Genomic DNA, 20,220 nt, shown 5'->3' on the forward strand with positions numbered 1-20,220 from the left:
TATTTATTAGACAAAACAAAAATAACAAAAAAAAACTCCTTTTATGGGAAAATAGGGTGGATGCGTCGCATCCCCCTCAGCATGAAAAATTGACGAATCAACTGTACAAGGCACATGGTAACCACCACTTTTATCTAAAACAATTCACTTACATTGAGAAAACGATATTATTCCTAGCATTTTCATTGTTCTGTCTCTAGTGGAAATTATTGGCGAGATGGCATTGCCTTTTGATCGGACCCTTTGTCCGAATAAGAAGGCTATTCTCAGAACAAATGGGAGCTCTGGCAAATTCCTTAAAAATAGTCATTGACTATTTGCCATTTTCTTTACTCAACCTGGTCCTCTTATCCACTACTCGTTGGTGGTTAACCAATTTCAAGAGTGTGTTTTCCAATATGTGATGTAGTTGTTATCCAGCTTCATGGGTGCGCTTTTTATTCCTGAAATACTGTGCAGGCTAGGGTAGTTCTTTTGTTCTGAATGGTAGCCACACCTCTTTTATCCACAGATGTTCGCGTTCAAGTATGTAAGCAATTTTACAGAAAAGTATGCAAACAGCTTATCCTGTAAAGCAGAGTAGTCACACGTATAACTGGGAGTACCTGCAAAGAGAAAAAGGAGCAAACATTTTACAAACATAGGCACATGTTAGCTGACAAATAACACTTGCTATATTAACTTTTTATCCAACTGTGCATACACCAAAATACAAAGGTAAATATGGGAAAAATTCTGCGAATTACTACTTATTTATTTGACAAAATTAACAATTTAAGCCATCTGATAAAAAATTAAAGGCAAAAAAATATACTCTGCAACAAAGTGTGCATCTCGAGGATTTGCATCAGTTAAACGACAAAGAGAACAAACTGAAGAAGATTCATAATAAGCAAATATGGTCAAGCACTAACCATTCAAGAAGCCATAGAAGGACAAGAAGAAGTGAGAACTCAGTAGAAGCACTTATACCCCAAACCCGAAGAAACCAAAGTAAACCGAGAAACACATAAGTTTAGTTGAGGCTTTGATCAGAGGGAAAAGGATTAAAGCAGAAGAGAAATTTTCTCAAACACCTAGTAAGAGAGTGAAACGCTTCAATTTCTGCAGTAACCCTTTTCATCAATTTTCCATTCTTGGTCTTCTCTTTGCATACGATTTTGTTGCTAACAATCCTTGGAATATTACTGAAAATTTTCGATTAAAACTATTTAAATACATATATGGACGCGAGGTTAAGCGAAGCCGAAGACCGGATACGCATTGCTCTCGATCTCAAAGCCGGTCTTCATCCCTCAAGGTTTCTTTTTCATTATTCTCTCTCTCAAGTATTCATCAAGTGTGTGTGGAATTTAAAATTTATTTTCTCCTGGACAGCTTTGTGAATTTTTTGCAAGTATTTGCTGATTTGTTCTGCACATGACTAGGCATTTTATTTTATTTTTCATAATATACGGTGTTGCTTTTTTGTAATTCAATAAACTCTGTACTTTGTGGCTACTTTCTTGAATTTTGGGAGTTGGCTAGGTCAAGCTTATGTAAAAGTGACTGTTAATGAAAGAAAAATTCTTCAATGAATCATATTTTCTATTTGATTTCTTTGGATTTAATTTCTTGCATATGATAATTTTGATTTTGGGTAAACAGTTCACAGAACAGTGATGGATTTTAGGGTCCTTGCGTGTGGTCTCTGTAATTTGTTCTGCTTCTTCAAGTTTTTTGCTGTGTTGATTTGGCTATTTGGATTAAATAGGTTTCAGCAGAGTTCGGTCCGTATCATATCGATTTTATCCTTTTTGGTTCTCCGGTGTGTTTGATTTTGTTATTTAGGATTGGTTTATATGATTTGCGTGTAAACAGTTTTGAGTGGTTTTCTTATTAAGAATTGGTTAAGTTTTTTTTTTTTTTTTGGTTCCGTGGGTTTAACGTCGGAGTAAAGAAATTAAGCTGAGGAGTAGAAATAGTGCTTGTTTGCTTCGTCTGGCACTGGAAAACTGGGATTTCAGCACTATTGATTTCTGAGGAGTAGAAATAGTGCTTGTTTGCTTCGTCTGGCACTGGAAAACTGGGATTTCAGCACTATTGATTTCTGATAAATATGTTTCACGTTAAAAGTAGGAGATTCGTCCCAACTATAACTATCATTTGAACGTTGTAGTGCTGATTAATGTAGGTGGCTGATCAAAGCTTTTCACATTCAAAAGCTTTGTCGTTTTTAATTTGAAAAATTTTATTATAAAAAAAACTGATTTTCAGTTCAGACATGAAGAGGGGCAGAAAAATTATTTTCGGCTGTATGGTACAGTATAGTTGGCTCTAAAGTCTAATAACGTAGAGTGAAACTTCCATTTTATTGTTCTGCTTCATTCCAGTAGCATTTCTCTTGATAAATTTTTCCTTTTTGGACCTTCTTATGCAAAATTCTTTTTGAACCATCTATAAAAATGCAGTGTGATGACTTCATACTCTATAGTCAGTTATCTAAGAAGAAATAGTGCTGAAATCAAACAATAGAGTCTCTATGACTTCTCTGATGATAATGAGGAAGTTCTACGACTTCTTCCCTTTCACGTTCTTCAAAATGAGGAAGAACATAGATATGGTATATTATTTTTCTTATGAGTTACACGAAGAGAATATTGAGAAAAAGTCAGCTTTTGGCTGGAAATATGAAAGAGTGCGAGATGCTCTTATCATCTCAAAAAGATAATTTGTCGTCAATTAACATCCTCGGTAGATGCAAAATAGAGTGTAAAAGATCATATAGTATTCTTGTATTTTAGTTTATAGGCACATATAAGATAAGTACGATATCATACTCAATCTGCAAATAAAGTAAATAAGCATCCTTGTACTAATAATATATAGTGTATAAACATGAGTACAACAATAAAACCTTTTTTACAAAGCGAAGGATCGTTACCTGTTTCACGAATGATAGGGGGATCCAATATACCCTTTTCTTTTTCTAAATTATCCCACGATGTACTCACGCAAGCTTGATGGCTGGTAGCTAGTAACACAATATCGAAGGCATTTAAAAGTGTACAACGAAGCTTCAGTAGGTGCAAAATTGAGTACAATAGAGCACGTGCTATTTGACTATTTTATCTTATAGGCACATAAGATAAATAAGGTATTATACTAAGTTTCCAAACAGAATACATAAGAACCATTGTATCAATAACATATGGTTTCTAAAATGAGTACAACACTCTTAACCTTTTTCCGCAAGGGAAGGAGGTTCTCGTATGGTAAGAGTGGCTTGTTTTAGAAATCCTGCTTTGTCCCAAGATGATGTTGCCTGCTCTGGGATAGCAACAATCAGACTTTCAAGAAGGCTGTGCTTTGCAAAATTTTGTCTTCTCATACGTCGCGAAAGCAACATTGCTTCCCTTCTATGAGCAGATATTTGGCTCTGCGTGTCACGCCGTTTAAGCTGCATTGCAGCCTTCTTTTTTTCAGCGTATGAGTACTTGTTTGGTTCTTTAGAATCCATCAATCTCGGCAGTTCTACTTCTCTTTTCACCTATAAATATTTCCAACCGAAGTTCTCATGAGATGTTTCAAAAAGACATAAATTATATTTATAATATCACGGAACACTATATCTATTAAAGATTAATGTATTACCCATAGAAATACAATGAGAAAATTTGTTGAACTTCACTATTTACTTCTTCATCCGATAGAGGAATACTTTAATGTAAGACTAATTTATCACGAAAACTTTTGGGTGGTTTGAAATATTTTAATTTAACACTTACTTATCATAACAACTTTCCTGGGGTTTGTCATGAGTTTCTACGACTGGTTGCCATTTTATATGTATGCGACTTTGGTTATTAGTGCTGCAACTATCATTTAATTCTTCCCGTGGCACAAACGGGTCTACTAAGTCCCTATATTATTACTCCCTCCGTTTCATATATTTGAGGTAGTTTGACTCGGCACAGAGTTTAACAAAAAAGAAGAAGACTTTTGAAAGTTGTGGCAAATAATTTCCCTGAACACTAAACTTTCCTCTTTAGTTACCCTTTTTTATAGGCTACTTTCCTCTCTGGTTACTGTGGTGTTTTAGCATTAGATTAGTATGATGTTGCAACATTGAGCTTCCAACATACTTAACAGATGATGTGTTACTTTCTGTTGAACTCAAGACACTCTATCGATCATGAGGTTTATATGATGTCTTACGTCCTTGCTGCAGTAAGTAGTTTTGGCTTATTTGTTTTTTATTCAACTCTAAATGTATGAACTCATGTTGGTTATTATATATTCTTTAAAATTTTGTAGCTATTTGGAGCAAATAGAACAATCTGTATGTCATTGAATATATGTTTTGTCTAATCAGTTATGCATAATAGTTGTGCAATCATTGTTCAGTGTGGTCATCGTACATATTGTATGATGCAAGTTACAATCTCACTGAAGACAAAGTGTGATAAATTAAGTTTTGTTGTTTACAAGCACTCCGGACATGCACACAGGATAGTGGCTGTTATAGCATTTACATTAACAGAACATTGTGAATTCTCCAACAGCGAGGAAATAAATCTTAAGAAAGTTTACTTATTTTTTCAAATTGGCATTCAGTAAGCTGACTACCAAATGCTAATCCCAACAGCTTGATTTCATTTACTATTTCTGTTTATCTTCTTAATTGATTTAAAGGATTGTGCATATATGTGGAAAGAATCTCAGTACATAAAATAAGTGTACGCATGTACAATAATGTTTGATGAAAAATTAAATTTTTCTTTTTATGTCCTATATCAAATTGAAGATACTACTAGACCCAAATAGCTATTTAGTAGCTTATACTGATAAAACAACATGGAATAGCAAGACTTTGAGAACATCTGGGCTTTTACAGATTTAACAGCTTATCAATGTGAACAAAAGATAAATTGTACATCCACATGTTAAAAGCTTCAAACTCTGATTCACGAAGACCAAGTGTGAAAAACAAACAATTAAAGATCTCATTGCAAACTTAATATTGAAATTTCTCTTCTTATTGAGAAAAGACACAAGGCATGGATGGTTTAGTTCAATCCGTACTGTCTAATTGAAAGCAAAAGCGGTTGTTAGTATTTAGTCGCAGGTTTTCCCAATTATTTCACAATCGAGAAAATAAACCCAAAACAATAGTAGAAATTAAAAAAAAAAATGCATAATTCATTCAGGAATTGCCTCAAACACCTAAAGACAAAGCCGTCCGAAAAATTAAACTCTCTGGCAATAAAGCCCTAACATGCCATGAAAAATTAAATAGAGAAACATGGTATGCGAAGAAGGAGAAGAAAACTCACAAGAAACAACGATCCAAACGGTAAATTCACAAAACTGCAAATATGAGATCAATAAGCGCAAGGAGCCAAAAGGTGGAAGTTGGGAATTGACAGATGGCGGAGCTTATCTGATATTGGTGATACTGTGCTTATTATGAATCTTCTTCAGTTTGTTCTCTTTGTCGTTTAATTGATGCGAATCCTCGAGAGGCACACTTTGTTGCAAAGTATATTTTTTTGCCTTTGATTTTTTATCAAATGACTTAAATTGTTAATTTTGTCTCATAAATAAGTAATTCGCAGAATCTTTCCCATATTTTACCTTTGTATTTTTGGTGTATGTACAGTTGGATAAAAAGTTAATATAGCAAGTGTTAATTAATACTTTGTTGTTCGTTTGGTTACCATAAAAATATACTCTAAAGTTCTGTTAATTTGCAAACGCTAAATTAGAATTCAAAGAAAAGGTTACCCAATCCAACAGCTAGGGACATGTCATTCAACAACAAAAAAAACTAGTGTAATCCCACAAGCAGCGTCTGGGAGGACATGTCATTCAGAAAGAAAGAAAACAATAAAGATGGGTGAAAATGCCAGAAATGGAAATGAAATCAATACTATTGACATGGTTCACATTGTATCTTGTGAAAGAAAGGCACAAGAAAATGACCTTGGACAGTATTTTAACATTATTTCGACCTAGATCACAGCAAAGTGGTGTGAACTTTACATGTCAACATCAATAATGATACTAATTTAAGTGGAATGTCTTAAGGAGAATTTCAAAGTCTTCTTCAATATTCATTCAAAATAGACCCTGTTAATATAAGTTATGTGGAAAGCTAGGAGATAAGAAGTGTGTATAATAGCATATATAAGAAAAGAGGCAAGTAGAGGCAATTTAAAGTTAACTTAAATAGGTGACAATCCATTGTAGATTAACTTCACAACAAATCCATTTCATCTTATGAAAGAAATATTGATAAAGAACCACGATGACTTCAAAGGAGACAAAGAAGCTTGAAACTACGTCACCGTGCAAGAGAAAATATGAGCAACACTTGCACCAAATCCAAACAAATGATGGAATCTCTCAGCCTCCTTGGGAGTCGTAATCTACAAAAGAGATCATCTAAAACATCAACAATGTTCAACAACAGTGATTTCCCCACCAAAGCTCAAGGGCAATGTTCATATAGACAGAGAGATGTGTTGACGATCTGTAACGACCCGATCGTTCGTTCTGAGAGTTATAGCCACATTTCCCCCATCTATGCTTATTTATATGTTGTTCGGCCGTGTTGAGTTGTATCGAGTTGGTAGGTTTGGGTTCTAAGTAGTTTTGGAGTGAAATGAACACTTAGTCTCTTAATTAGAAAGCTAAGTTAGAAAAGTCAATCGGAAGTTGACTTATGAGTAAAAGAATTCGGATTTGAATTTTTATGATTCGATTAGCTTCGTTGGGTGATTTTAGACTTAGGAGTGTGTCCAGAATATAATTTGTAGGTCCGTGGTAGAATTAGGCTTGAATTGGCAAAAGTTGGAAGTTTAGAAGTTCTTAGGCTTGAATTCGAGGTTGATTTTTTTATTTTGGTGTTGTTTTGGGTGTTTCGGAGGATCGACTAAGTTCGGGTAGTGCTATATGACTTGTTGGAATTATTGGTTGAGGTCGCGAGGGCCTCGGGTGAGTTTCAGATAGGTTTGGATTGTGTTGCGCTCGTTTTTCTTATGTTTCGACGCCGTTTCTTCAAGCATAAATGATATCATATTGAACAAATGAGCTACAGTTTCGTTTTTGATTGAAGCATTAGATCCGTATCGTAATTACTGATCCGTAGCAAAAAGAATCGTTGAATTTGGACATCGTACGAGGATTATTATTCTGCCATTTTTAACTGATTCCGAGACGTGGGCCCGGGGGCTGAGTTTTGGCCGATTTTGGATTTTTGGCATGTTTATGTAGTTTTTATTGTGTAATTCAATTCGTTAGACTATGTTGATAGTAGTATTCTGATTATGGTTAGATTCGAAGATTTTGGAGACCGAGTCGAGGGACGAGGACATCCCAGAGTAGAATTTTACGCTGTTGAGGTAAGTAACAGTTTTAACTCTGGCTTTGAGGGTATAAACCCGGAGAAATTGATATCATGTGATTGTTTGGTGGTGATACCCACGCTAGGTGACGGGCGTGTGGGTGTGCACCGCGAGGGATTGAGACTTGGTCCGTCCCGTGAGGCTGTGAGGCCTAATGGTTATTATCTGTAGTTATGAGTTTACTTGTTGTTGAAATTGTTTGCCTTCATGTTAGAGATCATGTTTAGGCTTTATTCATGCTCACATTATTTGTACTCATTCATAGGAATTATTGTACATGTTTACCTCAGTCTCTATTATTTGCTAATATGCTATGATACTTGATGTGGGTTGTGTTCCCTTATTTGTTGATGATGGTGAGGCTAGTGAGGTACATGACTGAGTGAGGCCGAGGGCCTGGTTGTGAGAATGTTAATACCATAGTGCGTGAGTTGTCCGCGTAGCACGTGAGTTGACCGTGGGGGTCCAGGTATTGATACCATAGCGCGTGAGTTGTCCGCGTAGCACGTGAGTTGATCGTGCGGATCCAAGTATTGATATGATGGCACGTGAGTTGTCCGTGCTTAGAGGTTGGGCTTTGGTAGCCCCTCCGGAGTCTGTACACACCCCCAGTGAGCGCAGAGTGTTGAGTGTATTGAGTGTTGAGTGATAGAGTGCGAGTGCTGAGTGATGGAGTGACATTGTTGTGAGGTTGCATTTACTTTTGCTATTGCTGCATTTATCTGTTAAATTTCTTTGTGGCATACTGAGTTATGGAATTTACCTGTTTATTCCTGTTATTTTAAAATTGTGAAAAACAAATAATTGGACTATTTTGCTCAGCTCGTCACTACTGCTCAGTTCCTTAGTTATTTCTGTTACTACTGAGGTGGTTGTACTCATACTACACCCTGCACTTTATGTGCAGATCCAGGTGAGTTAGAGCGCGGTGATCGTTGAGTTCAGGCCGGCTTTAATTGGAGACTGCAAGGTAGCTGCCAGCGTCCGCAGGACCTTGTTACTCCTTTTATCATTTCTTCTTTGGACAGTTAGATAGTTTATATATCTCAGTTCATAGTTTTAGACGCTCATGACTTAGTGACACCCCGATGTTTGGGAATCGTTTCCGTATTTTATATTATTTATATTTAGAGTTGGTTAATTAGTTTATCAGGAATTAAATTATTGGAAATATTTTATTAAATCCTGAAAATTAATTAGCAGTAATATTTTGGGAATAGGCTTGCCTTGTAACACAATAGGCGCCATCACGACCATGGTTAGATTTTTGGGTCGTGACACGAGCATATTATAACTTGCCAGCACCATAGCCAGAATGGTAAGTAACAAGAATAAAACTTTTATACATTCTGTATGACCAACTGCAACTGAAAAACAACAGACCGAGACATAAAACAATCATGAAATGGTATTAACAATTTTTAAGACTTAGTGAGCACAACTGCACCATAAACAGAACCGTTAGACAAATCATCCACCAGTAGAGCTAGATTAGATAGAGCCGAAACAATATTTTAGAACTCCACCCTGTTGCTATACAAACAAATTTCCTCCTCCTTTCCTTTTCGCACCCCTGCGATGTAGCAAAAAGAAAAAGAGAAGAAAAGGAAGAATTTTTCTTCGCACGCATTCTAAAACGTGTATACATATTTTACATAGAAACATGTAAAGTTGGGCAATTGAAAATAGAACTAATAAAGGCAATATAAGTAGAAAATTTTTCATTAAGCGCATAGTCAATCATACAACTTTTGATAATGTATCCATCATGTGAAGTCACTTTCCCTTATGACTCTTGTTATCTAAGTAGACCTTCATTGAGTACTAATTCATTTTGACTTGCTTCGATGCATTACTTCTTATCAATTAAAAATATTAGACAAAAGCAGCAATCGATCTGTCGATCATTATTACCTTTCCATCTTCAAACATCCGTTCCCATACCAAGCACCAAGCAGAACCAAGTCCAAGGAATCACTTAGCCCTTCCACGTAGTCCCTCTTGACCTGCAGACAAGTCCCAGGATTAGGATTAGGATTAGAGCTCTAATTTTGCTAGTGCAATATATCATTCTTCGAGGCGACACCTTTAACCATGCATTAGTGCGCTTTGATGGTGTGTACCCAGCATCTATATCAAGGGATTTCACCATGATTCCTTCACAAGAAGAACGTAGCGCATCATCAAGAAAGGTGTTCATCCTAGCCAATGTGGCTTCGTTATCTGCACAAGAATCATCAGACTCTACCTGAAGAAAGATAGGCTAGGTAAATTACTAAATAGCTGGCAACAGAATGCTCATGTTACGTACTAACAAACAAAACAAAACTATGCACCAAGAAGAAACTTACAGTCATTTTCTGTCGCAAACTCGAAATAACCCACTTGCCGTCACCAAATAAATCCTTCAGGTCTGATTTTCACACAGAAAATTTCAAAAACTAGGAGGACGATTTTACAATATCTATTAAGTACTAAACTTCTACACTTATCGGAAGAAATAAAGATGCATACATTTTCGCCTTTGACGGAGTGGCAGATGCAACAATCTGTAGCCAAAGAATTTTACAGTTATAGAATCCTAAAAAGGATGTCTCTTCTTACTTAGGAGAATAGTTGATAAGCTACTCCCTTGGTACTGTTTGATTGGGTGCATGTATATATATTATTTGTGATGAATGAGATGTTATTTTAATTACTAATGTAACACAATATACAAAGCACATCGAATATATTCTGCGTGGTGCATGCCTATTAGGTAGGTATTTTCTTATTAATTTTATATTTTAGTTAACTCAGTTGAAGTCTTTTTTTTTTATGTTTAGTACATTGAGACTAATGAAAGGAAAATGAAGCATCTTAGCAGCTTCTGATAGAGATTGTAGGGTGATGTAACAGGCAAGTTGCTTATCATTGGTTGGCGTGATTTATAAAATGGGTAAAGGTGGCTATCTTTGAAACACATGTAATCACACACGCACACACCTAGATAGATTGAGATTGAGATTGAGATGGAGATGGGTAGATTTAAAGAAGAGTTGATTTTCTGCACTACATGTCTGTGAAGTGTGACATTGAAATCTGAAGCTACCTATCACTCAAAACCTAAAGACGTGTTAACTCCTTTTCATTTCCTATTCACTCGTGTCTGTGTTTACTTGTCTAGCTCGGTCAAAAAAATGAGCATGTCCTTGTGGCATAATTGAATTGCTTATATTGAATTAATAAGATATCCTTAGAATCCTACAGCAACATATCACCAACAAAAATGCATATATAGCAAGTTAAAGATTACTATTTACAGAGAATTTACATATTAGCAAAATGCGATGCACCGATTTGAAGGTCAACCAAAGTATGTAGTTGTCAGCTTCATTTGTTGTGGTCTTCGGCAAACATAATGAGACCTGTTACATGACATATTCAGGGTAGGAACTTATTGTCCATAAGAATGTATGAAGCAAAAGAAATAAAGAAATGTCATGTGATGAGAAGTATCAAGAAGCAGTGTAGCTAAGTTATGTATTTCATCGGATAAAAAAGGTATCCCGGTGCACTAAGTTCCCACTATGCACGGGATCTGAGAAAGGATTCAATAGAAAATAATTATTCAATACCAACTCTCAAGTAGCATCCTTTTCCATTTTTTCATGCTAATTGTATAAATGAAGTCCAAAAGAGTTGAAAGGTATGAATAGAATGGAAAATTTCAGCAGCACTTTATACTCTCTACCTGCATCTAGATGTCATAAGCTTAGCTTTTCAAATAGTTGCGTTGATGATTCAGAAAACGTAGCCAATTGAAATTCAGTGCAAAATCTAGCACTTTCTTGTTTTTAATACTTTGTTGTTTGTTTGGTTACCATAAAAATATACTCTAAAGTTCTGTTAATTTGCAAATGCTAAATTAGAATTCAAAGAGAAGGTTACTCAATCCAACATCTAGGGACGTGTCATTATTAAAATCGATATGATACGGACCGAACTCTGTTGAAACCTATTAAAGCCAAATAGCCAAATCAACACAGCAAAAAACTTGAAGAAGCAGAACAAATTACAGAAACCACACGCAAGGACCCTACAATCTGTCACTGTTCAGTGCACTGTTTACCCAAAATCAAAATTACCCAAAGTAAATTATCATATGCAAGAAATTAATTCCAAAGACAATAACAGAAATGGAATAGAAAAGATGATTCATTGAAAAAAAAATTCATTAACAGTCATTTTTATATAAGCTTGACAACTAGTTTATTTTAGAAAAAAAATAAAAGAAAAAAGAAAAAATTTAAGTGGGGCGGGGGAGGTTGAAATTTTTGTGGGTTTTGCCGCACCCGTCCCGCCCGGTCCCATTGCCATCCCTATTAGTATTTAAACATATCATTTGGCGGAAAGCACTAATAGTGTAAAGACTTTTGTACAATTTCAGTAAATTTTAACCTGTGATATAGTAGATTAACTACCCATTTCACCACATTACCATCAATGCTTATCAAGAGATTGACTTGTAATTACGGAATACATGATGTGATTGTGTAAATATTTTTTACACTGTCATTGAATAGAATTTAAATTCTATTTGAATCAGTGTGAGATTTAGAGAACCTATAGTTTATAAATTTGTATTACAAGGTTGGAGCAAGTGTGAGATTTAAGGAATCTTTAGTTAGTTTTATTAGAGATTTTTAATTCAGTGTAGGAATAAATATGAGGTATTCTTTGGGTTGTTAGAATAAGTGTGAGATTTAGAAGATATTTTGTTAGTTTGGTATAGATGTATGTCATGTTGGAGTAGGGTGAAATTTAGAGAACTTATAGTTAGTTTGGTCAGAGAATTGTGTTTCAGTCTAATATAACCGTGAGAGTCAGAGAACCTTTAGTTTTGCAGAACCACCAATTTTTCTTTTTAAGATAAATTATTGAGTACTTCAATGAAATAGGCTGGATGGAGCGAAACAGATATGTAAAATATTCATATGGCCAATGAAAACTATTTTGGGATTGAGGCGTCTTCTGTTGATATTTCGTCTGTGACATTGCATAATACAGTTTTTGGAAGCCAATGTGGTTTCTTTGTATTGAATCAATCAGTCGTTTTTATATTTTAAATTCATATCATGTTGTTAATGTTTCAGAAAACAAATTGTGGTTTCAGCCAGAGTGCACAAGCAGTGGTTCTGATGGCCAAGTGGGTCCCAACCCACGAGCATTCCACGTTGCTGTATCAATTGACTGTCATATGTTCATCTTTGGTGGGAGATCTGGCAGTAGAAGGTATGCAGATGCTACATAACTCATGTTTTGTGTATTATAATTGTTGCTTCTGCCAATGCCTTTAATTGGGTATCCTCATTTTCAGATTAAGCAATTTTTGGGTTCTGGATACTGGTAAGGATTTCTTTCTACCTTGCCTATGTTAGCTGCTATGCAAAGAAAAATGCATCATTATTTTCTATTTCATCTTTTCACTATCATTGGACATTTGTGAAAATTTCACAATAATCTCATTGATATTACACCAAGTTGTATCACTAAACAGTGCAGGTTTACATCATACCTCCTTCCAATTGTACATTATTGGATAGCTCTTTTACCTAAAATATAGTAATGATCAACAAGGAGTTGTTAATAATCCATAATGGATTTTCAACTCCTTCAGAAGAATTCCTTTCTCTCTCAAATCAACCAAAAGATGCATAAAGGATCACCCTTCAGCTCCTTCCCAGTGTCCATCTTCCTTTACCTCCAGCGCTCCGAAGTAAGTTTCCTCCATAGCTCTCAGTAGAGGGGTATGAAAAACAGAGTACGCTATCCGAGTAAAGCTGCCTCTAAGCCGTATAAAATCCACATTCTCACTGATCATTGTTTGCTTGGCAGAAACAACACAAATTAACTAGTGCCCAACTCCTCCCCTGCTAGTTATCCGCTGTTAGTATGGCGTTCTAAGCTGCAAACCATGTTAAGAAAGTATATTTCACTGTCATCAGACTTGGGTCTTGATTTTTTTATCTCTGCGGTGCTAGATATATGGCAATGGTCAGAGTTGACAAGTTTTGCTGACTTACCTTCTGCAAGGGATTTCGCAGTTGCTTCATCCGTTGGAAATAATAAAATTGTTATGTAAGTTTGTCTTACATTCTGCTGGTGCTTATGTCTTATTCTTCTTTCATTATTTTTTGGCATTGATTTGCATGCCGGTATGGTGGCTGGGATGGTAAAAAGTGGTTATCAGATGTCCATATCTTGGACACACGCACCGTCTTTGATAGCAACTCTAGGTTTTGTCTATCCTTTCCCTGTATTAGGTAACAATTTATCCATAACAATTGGTACGATTTTTGAATAGTGTCTCTTGAGTGGAGGGAGTTATCTGTTTTGGGAACTTTACCGCCACCTAGATGTGGCCATACCTCTATTATGGTCGAGAAAAGATTGCTTGTCTATGGTGGTATAGGTAAATGTGGATGATGATTTTGATTTACATTTGCCTTGGAAATATCATGTTTGTCTCTGTAATTTGCTATTCAGCTATTTTCATATACTATAAAGGTTTTATGCTGCTTAGAAAATCTTGAGGTCTTCTACGTATTAGGTTGAGTACCCCCCTCCCTCCCCCTTACAGTCTGAATTAAAGTTGTTTATCAGCAAATTTAGTCTGACTTAAGCATACGGAAAAATTTCAAAGACACTTTATATGGTGAGTGAAGTTAAGGATTTAAACTTGCACGTTTTTTCTACATCCTAAACTAATATGTTGAAGGGAATGAAGGTCTTAAATGCCCCAAAGTAAATGGTTCAGTGCATGGGCGTCCAGAGAAATGGTCTTGAAAGATTTCAATATAGCAAGGAATTTAACAGAGTATGAGATCCATTAAGGAGAAGTCTGAATCTTTGTACGTTTCCTTGCCGTAAGAAAACCCTTCTCAACTTGTCTATTTCTTTTTCCACTTTGGAGGGCATGGAGAAAAAACACATAATATACGTAGGCATAGAATCAAGTTAATTATAATAATGCATTTACCATTTTCTAAAATACATTTAACTGTTCAGTTGTAATTTTATCTGAAGGTATGTTTGTTACAACTTACATACGCTGGTGATGCTTTTACTTTTTCATCTTTTTGTAGGGCAAGTTGGCACTAACATCTCTAATTGGTTTTAGTTTTACTATACATGTGTTCAGATACTTGAATCTCTTTCTTAATATATGGACTAATGTGGTTAAATTTACTTTTGGGTAGGAGGTGGAGGGCCAATCATGTCTGACTTGTGGGCTTTGAAGGGCCTAATTGAAGAAGGTACACTTTACCTTGAAGCTTCAAGTTATGATCAGTGGACTTCCTTTTTTACTAGTGATGTTTCCTTTTTCTGGTAAATTATCGTCGGGTTTGTAAAGAAGAGAAGATGTGATTTAACTTCATCTTGTTGCTTCTTGAATTGGCATGGCATGTCATACATTTTCAGCTAATATTTCGTGGTTGTGCTTATCCAGTCTTTCAGAAATAGGAACAAAATTTTCCTAGAAAATATGAGTTTGGCTGCCCTTGAAGAAATACTCTAGTTCGTATAGCTGGAATTTCTATTTTTCATTTATTGCTTTCCAGTAATTAGTCAACATTCTTTTGGATCACTCACACGTTATTTGTACCCTATCATCTGCTGTAGTTAGTTTGAATTGGTTTTAGCTTTCCAATTCCTTTTTTTCTGGACTTCTCTCTTGAAGCTTTTATAACTATTTTTCTTGTTTAGGCACTTAGCTATATTAAACTTCTGATTTTTCCGGAAGGAAGAGAACGAAAGCCCTGGATGGACCAACTGAAGCTTCCAAGTCAAGCTCCTACAGCGCGTTGTGGACACACCGTTACATCTGGAGGACTCCATGTAAGTCCTTTTCATGGTGAAAGTCATGACATGCAAAACTATGCAAGTTAATAGTTGGAATATAAGGAGATAAGAATGAGTTAAAACTGTTCTTGGGGTGTTGCTGTTTATCAGCATCTAGATGTGTCACATCTGTCTTGGCAATATCTTTGAAAATCTATTTGCAGTGAAAACATAATTAGCACGTCTGATGCGTGCAATTTTTACCGGCAATTTTGAGTTTGTTGAGGAGGTATAATTTCTTTTAGCACATATAACCCCTTAAGAAAAGAATATTAAAATTTTTATTTAACTCACTTTTTTTACTCTGGTAGTAAAACTAGAGGAGCCGAAACCCTTTGCAAGTAGATGTGTTATTGCCACTTTGAAGAGTTCTAAAAGAATAGTGGTGGAGATAATATCCAAACTTCTGTAATTCCTTTCCTTATGCTCTCTTGTTACTTCTTAAGTCGTGTGTATATCTATATATATATATATATATATATATATANATGAACTTCCCCAGGTTGTACTTGAAATATCCACACAGTTACTGTTGCATTAGAGTGGCAAGTATAGTTATTTAATGATTGTACACTGTCATTACTTTTTACTTTACTTTATCCTAAATAAAAAAAGAAGAAAAACTGTCACTTACAGTTATGGGTAATGTAATTATGTCTACTTTTCACTTGATACTGTTCACTCAAACCTTTCCCTGCTTCCAGCAACCATAAAAGAAAAGAAAAGAAGAAGCATTCTGACCTATAATTTCTCTGCAGCTGTTGTTATTTGGAGGGCACGGAACTGGTGGTTGGTTGAGTCGGTATGATGTTTACTACAATGATTGTGTTGTTTTAGACAGGGGTAAGCATGTATCATCAATACTTTTTAGAATTACTATAGCGCTCCATGTACTGGTATAGGCTTTGTAACTTGTACTGCATTACAATTTTTGGTTTTGTTCTATGGTGGAGCTTCTTTTGCATTTTCATGCCAGAATAATTTTGATCCACATTAATAGAATTCTGTAGCTTGTACCAATCAAAAATATATTTCTATAGCTTGTACATACAAAAGTAATTTGGAGCTCAAGCCACGTGTATAATATTGTAAGAATTGGTGCGGAAGGACTAATATACCCTCGAGCTTTTAAAAAATGACATGAAACACGCATGTCGAATTGACCGGAGATCATCACATTGCATCATTTCAGTGACATTTCTCAATATGTAATTCTCATTTTTTTTCCTCTTTAAAAAGAAGAAAAAAGAAATTTATGAAGAGAAATGTCACTGAAACGAAGCAGAACAGTAAAATGGAAGTCACACACTACCTTATTAGACTTATAACCAACAACATTGTAGCATCCGGCTGAAAAATTGTCCCTCTTCATTTGTGACCTGAAAATCAATTTCTTTTAGAAGTAAAAAAATTCAAATTGAAAACGATGTAGCTTCTGAGAATGTAAAGTTTTAATGAAGCGCCTAATTTAGTGCTGGTACGTGTCTAAACGGAATGTAGGATCAATAAGGCCTCAAGATCCATCTGGGCAAATTGCACAGACACCCTATTTTAGTGACACTTTTTAACTTATACCCAGTTCCTAAAAATTATTTAATGTTTACCCAGTTTGTAGTAAGTAACAATTGTATAGACAAAAATACCCCTACACTACTGTGAAGCTGTTTAATTTGCTTCGCTACCATCCGTATGTCGTCGGATCCTTTCAAGTTCAATCGCATAAAACGAACAAAACAGTAGAATTGTTGTAGCATTAAGAAAAAAAAAATATTTTCTGACCAAAAAAGAAGAAAAAAAAAATTCAATCCATTTATTGGAATTTGGAGTTATCAAAAACTTCGGAATGGCCAGAAAGAAGAGAACTTTTGCACCTGCATAAAAATTTCACATACAGTGCTTCCCTTTTACAGTAATTATTTTTTGTACGCAATCTCTGTGTGCAAAACTGAAAATGGTAGCCCATGTGAAAATTCTGTGATAGATAAAAAGAATTTTACAAAATCCCACAAAAGAAGGAAAAGAAAACTAGTACTACCAGTTACTTTGACAGTTCCAGAGCATGGATAAGGAGGTCCAAACCTTTTACAACTTTCACTTCTTCATGACAGATTCGACAAAGACATCGCAACAAACTTCAGACCCGTTAATCTGCAGTTCAGCTGTATCAGTTCATACTTCAAACCCATGAACTGAAGTTTACGCCGCTACAGGTGAACTTAGAATTGCAACTTCAGGCCCGAGGTCTGAAGTTCACTTGCAGCATTAAAAACTTCAGACGTAGCAGTACAACTTCACTTGCAACAAGTACAAACTTCAAATACTCGCAGCTGAAGTTCACTTGCAGCGAGTACAAACTTCAGACACTCGCGGTTGAAGTTCACTTGCAGCGTGTACAAACTTCAAACACTCGTGACTGAAGTTCACTTGCAGCAAATACAAACTTCAGACACTCGCGACTGAAGTTCACTTACAGCTGTGCAAATTTCAGGCTCTAATCTGAGTGTTCGGCAACCCAACAAGTCGATTTCAAATCGAGCAAGATAATTACACATTTTTATAAAGTTAACATCTTATGTCCACATCTTTTCTTTCTTTTTTCCCCTTTTAACTCTTCGATAGAGAGAACTATGCATTTATTTAAGGAAGTAGTATAGCTTGACAATACTTACAAAAGCATCCTACTAGCTACAGTTGAAAGATAAATTTCATAAAACTGATTGCAATATTATTAAACATTGGCCAACTAAAGGAGAGAACCCCAAAAAAAAAAGATCCGTGAGAGAGAGAGCTTACCAATATATATACTTTAACAGACCGATTAAAATAATAATCATGTTAAAATTATGGAGAATTTTTTGTTATATTATTCTCTCCAAAATCAGCACAACAAAATTGTATCGAAAAGAACAAAAACTAGTACAATTAATTAGATTTGAAAAACTATTCATTATGAACTGCTCTTTACATGTAAAAATTAGAATGATCAGAGAGATGGCTTTTTGGAGCAGAACGTGATGCTGCACAGGTTGGTTACGCATGACGAGAAGCAAGATGATGTAGGATGGGTTTGAAGGACAAAAAGGTCTATTAAATTATGTTTAAAACAAAAACGGGTGTAGCTGCAAAAGATTTTGAAAAGTGCGAGTTTATGTTTCGCTAGCTAGATCTTCAATTGTAATCTACAACCGTTAGAAGTGGGAATATTCATAAATACATAAAGAAGAGGAGAACATTTTGGAAGATCGCCAGAAAAAAATTCTTTAATTGATAAGTAATTTTCTATGGCTTTTCTTAATACTTTAGAAGGTTAACACACCTCACTAATGCACCACAATTTAAAAAATAAATTAAAAGGAACGAAGGTGCAGTGAAAGGCTTGCGAGTTGGAAGATCTCTCTCAATTCTGTTTTTTGACTATGAACATGACAAAAGAAAAAAATAAAAGATGGATGACTTTAACGAATGGAAGTGGACACGCCATTCTTTATAAGTGGACACATGGATGAGCTGCCAGGTAAAATCACATATGGGACACGCGAATTATATTAAAGCAATTTGAAAAGACCAAAATAACCTCAGATTAGATTTTAAAGACAGAAAACAGCCATGTTCACCTTATTACACATTTAAGACGCAAATCAAAAGAAATAGTCTGATCTTGACTGATGATTTTTGTCCATTTTAACAAAGTCGCATAAAATTAATAGAGACAAAACTAAGAACAAAAGGAATTAGAAGTAAGATGCATAGATTCGCTTGGACACGGATATGCTAACGCAAGAATATGATGTAAGATTATATGACACTATCCTAATGACTACGACCATAAAAAAAGAATCAATTTTGGAGTTGTTGGCTAATTTTGAGAGGACTTTGAAAATAGAAAGGTTTTTGCTCAGAGGCGGATATAACAAGTCTAGAATATTGTAGTTTACAAAAAATTATATAATATTCTTTGAATTGAGGACGAAACTTCCTTTGGAAAACATACTCAATCACTTCAAGAAAATCTTTTTGGAGTATTTTTTTCGTAAAAATTGCACGGGGCGCCCTATTTGGGCGCTCCCTTTTAACCTGTACCCGCTTTGTTTTTCTGTTTGCACCCATACCCACTTTTCTGTTAAAAGCCATTTGAAAAGACTATTTTACCCTTTTTTGTTAAAAGACTACTTTCTCTCCAAGTATACGCTAGTGCTCTACTGTTTCTCTCTCCCGTTATTCGCGTTTTTCGATTTGCTCTTCTCAGAAATCAAACGGTTTTCGTCGTTCTTTCGAATTTTCAACTGCTAGTCGTCGTTGTTACCATATTACGATTTAATCACAGGTACATTGCATTAACTTTCTGGGTTTTGTTTTATGATTTAATTTCTGGTTTTGGGTTTTGATATTCATGTATTTATGATAGGGTTTAGTTTGATAGGTTGTTCATGTTGTTAATGTAATTTCTATAAATTCTTCTGTGATTCGACGTTCAAATTTTTAAAAAATTTCAGAGTTAAACAGATGATAATGATACTTTAGGATAGGAGCTGAAGTTTTTTTCATGTTTTGGCATTATTTTTGGATTTGAATTTGTGTTTTGTTTTTTTGGCTGAATGTTTTGTGCTTGCCGAAGTTTTTAGTGCAATATGATTTTTTAATTTAGCCAGTGTATGTGGAAAACTTCAGCCTCCTGCTGAAGTTTTTTCTGTTTTTGAGTAATAACAAAAAACTTCAGCTGCTTGGCCGAAGTTTTTTTAGTGCAATATCAATTTTTAATTTAACCAGTGTAGGAGGAAAACTTCAGGCTCCTTCTGAAGTTTTTAAGTAATAAATAAAAAACTTCAGCTGTTAGGCCGAATTTTTTTAGTGCAATATGATTTTTTTAATTTAGCCAGTTTATGTGGAAAACTTCAGCGTCCTGCTAAAGTTTTTGAGCAATAACAAAAAAACTTCAGCTGCTTGGCCG

The 20,220-nt window shown here is 35.2% G+C and overlaps 1 protein-coding gene across 1 annotated transcript; it reads right to left on the reverse strand.

Annotated features, from left to right (window-relative positions):
- Positions 1–8,707: 8,707 nt before the first annotated feature.
- Positions 8,708–10,033, reverse strand: LOC109209999 (DNA ligase 6-like). Its single transcript, XM_019373370.1, has 5 exons — positions 9,903–10,033; positions 9,740–9,801; positions 9,475–9,636; positions 9,303–9,394; positions 8,708–8,961 (listed from the first exon to the last, which is right to left on the reverse strand). The coding sequence occupies exons 2-5, from the start codon at positions 9,743–9,745 to the stop codon at positions 8,922–8,924; spliced, it is 300 nt and encodes a 99-aa protein (XP_019228915.1). The 5' UTR covers positions 9,746–9,801; positions 9,903–10,033; the 3' UTR covers positions 8,708–8,921.
- Between the last annotated feature and the right edge of the window lie 10,187 nt (positions 10,034–20,220).

Source organism: Nicotiana attenuata, unplaced genomic scaffold, assembly GCF_001879085.1.
Source record: "Nicotiana attenuata strain UT unplaced genomic scaffold, NIATTr2, whole genome shotgun sequence".
Taxonomy (NCBI): domain Eukaryota; kingdom Viridiplantae; phylum Streptophyta; class Magnoliopsida; order Solanales; family Solanaceae; genus Nicotiana; species Nicotiana attenuata.

What these genes read in the sequence shown, in the direction of transcription:
- LOC109209999 (XM_019373370.1), bottom strand. An exon ending in GCACTAATGCATGGTTAAAG is followed by an intron (nt 9,395 to 9,474) that starts GTGTCGCCTCGA and finishes ACTTGTCTGCAG; the next exon opens with GTCAAGAGGGACTACGTGGA. An exon ending in GGATGTTTGAAGATGGAAAG is followed by an intron (nt 8,962 to 9,302) that starts GTAATAATGATC and finishes GCTACATCGCAG; the next exon opens with GGGTGCGAAAAGGAAAGGAG.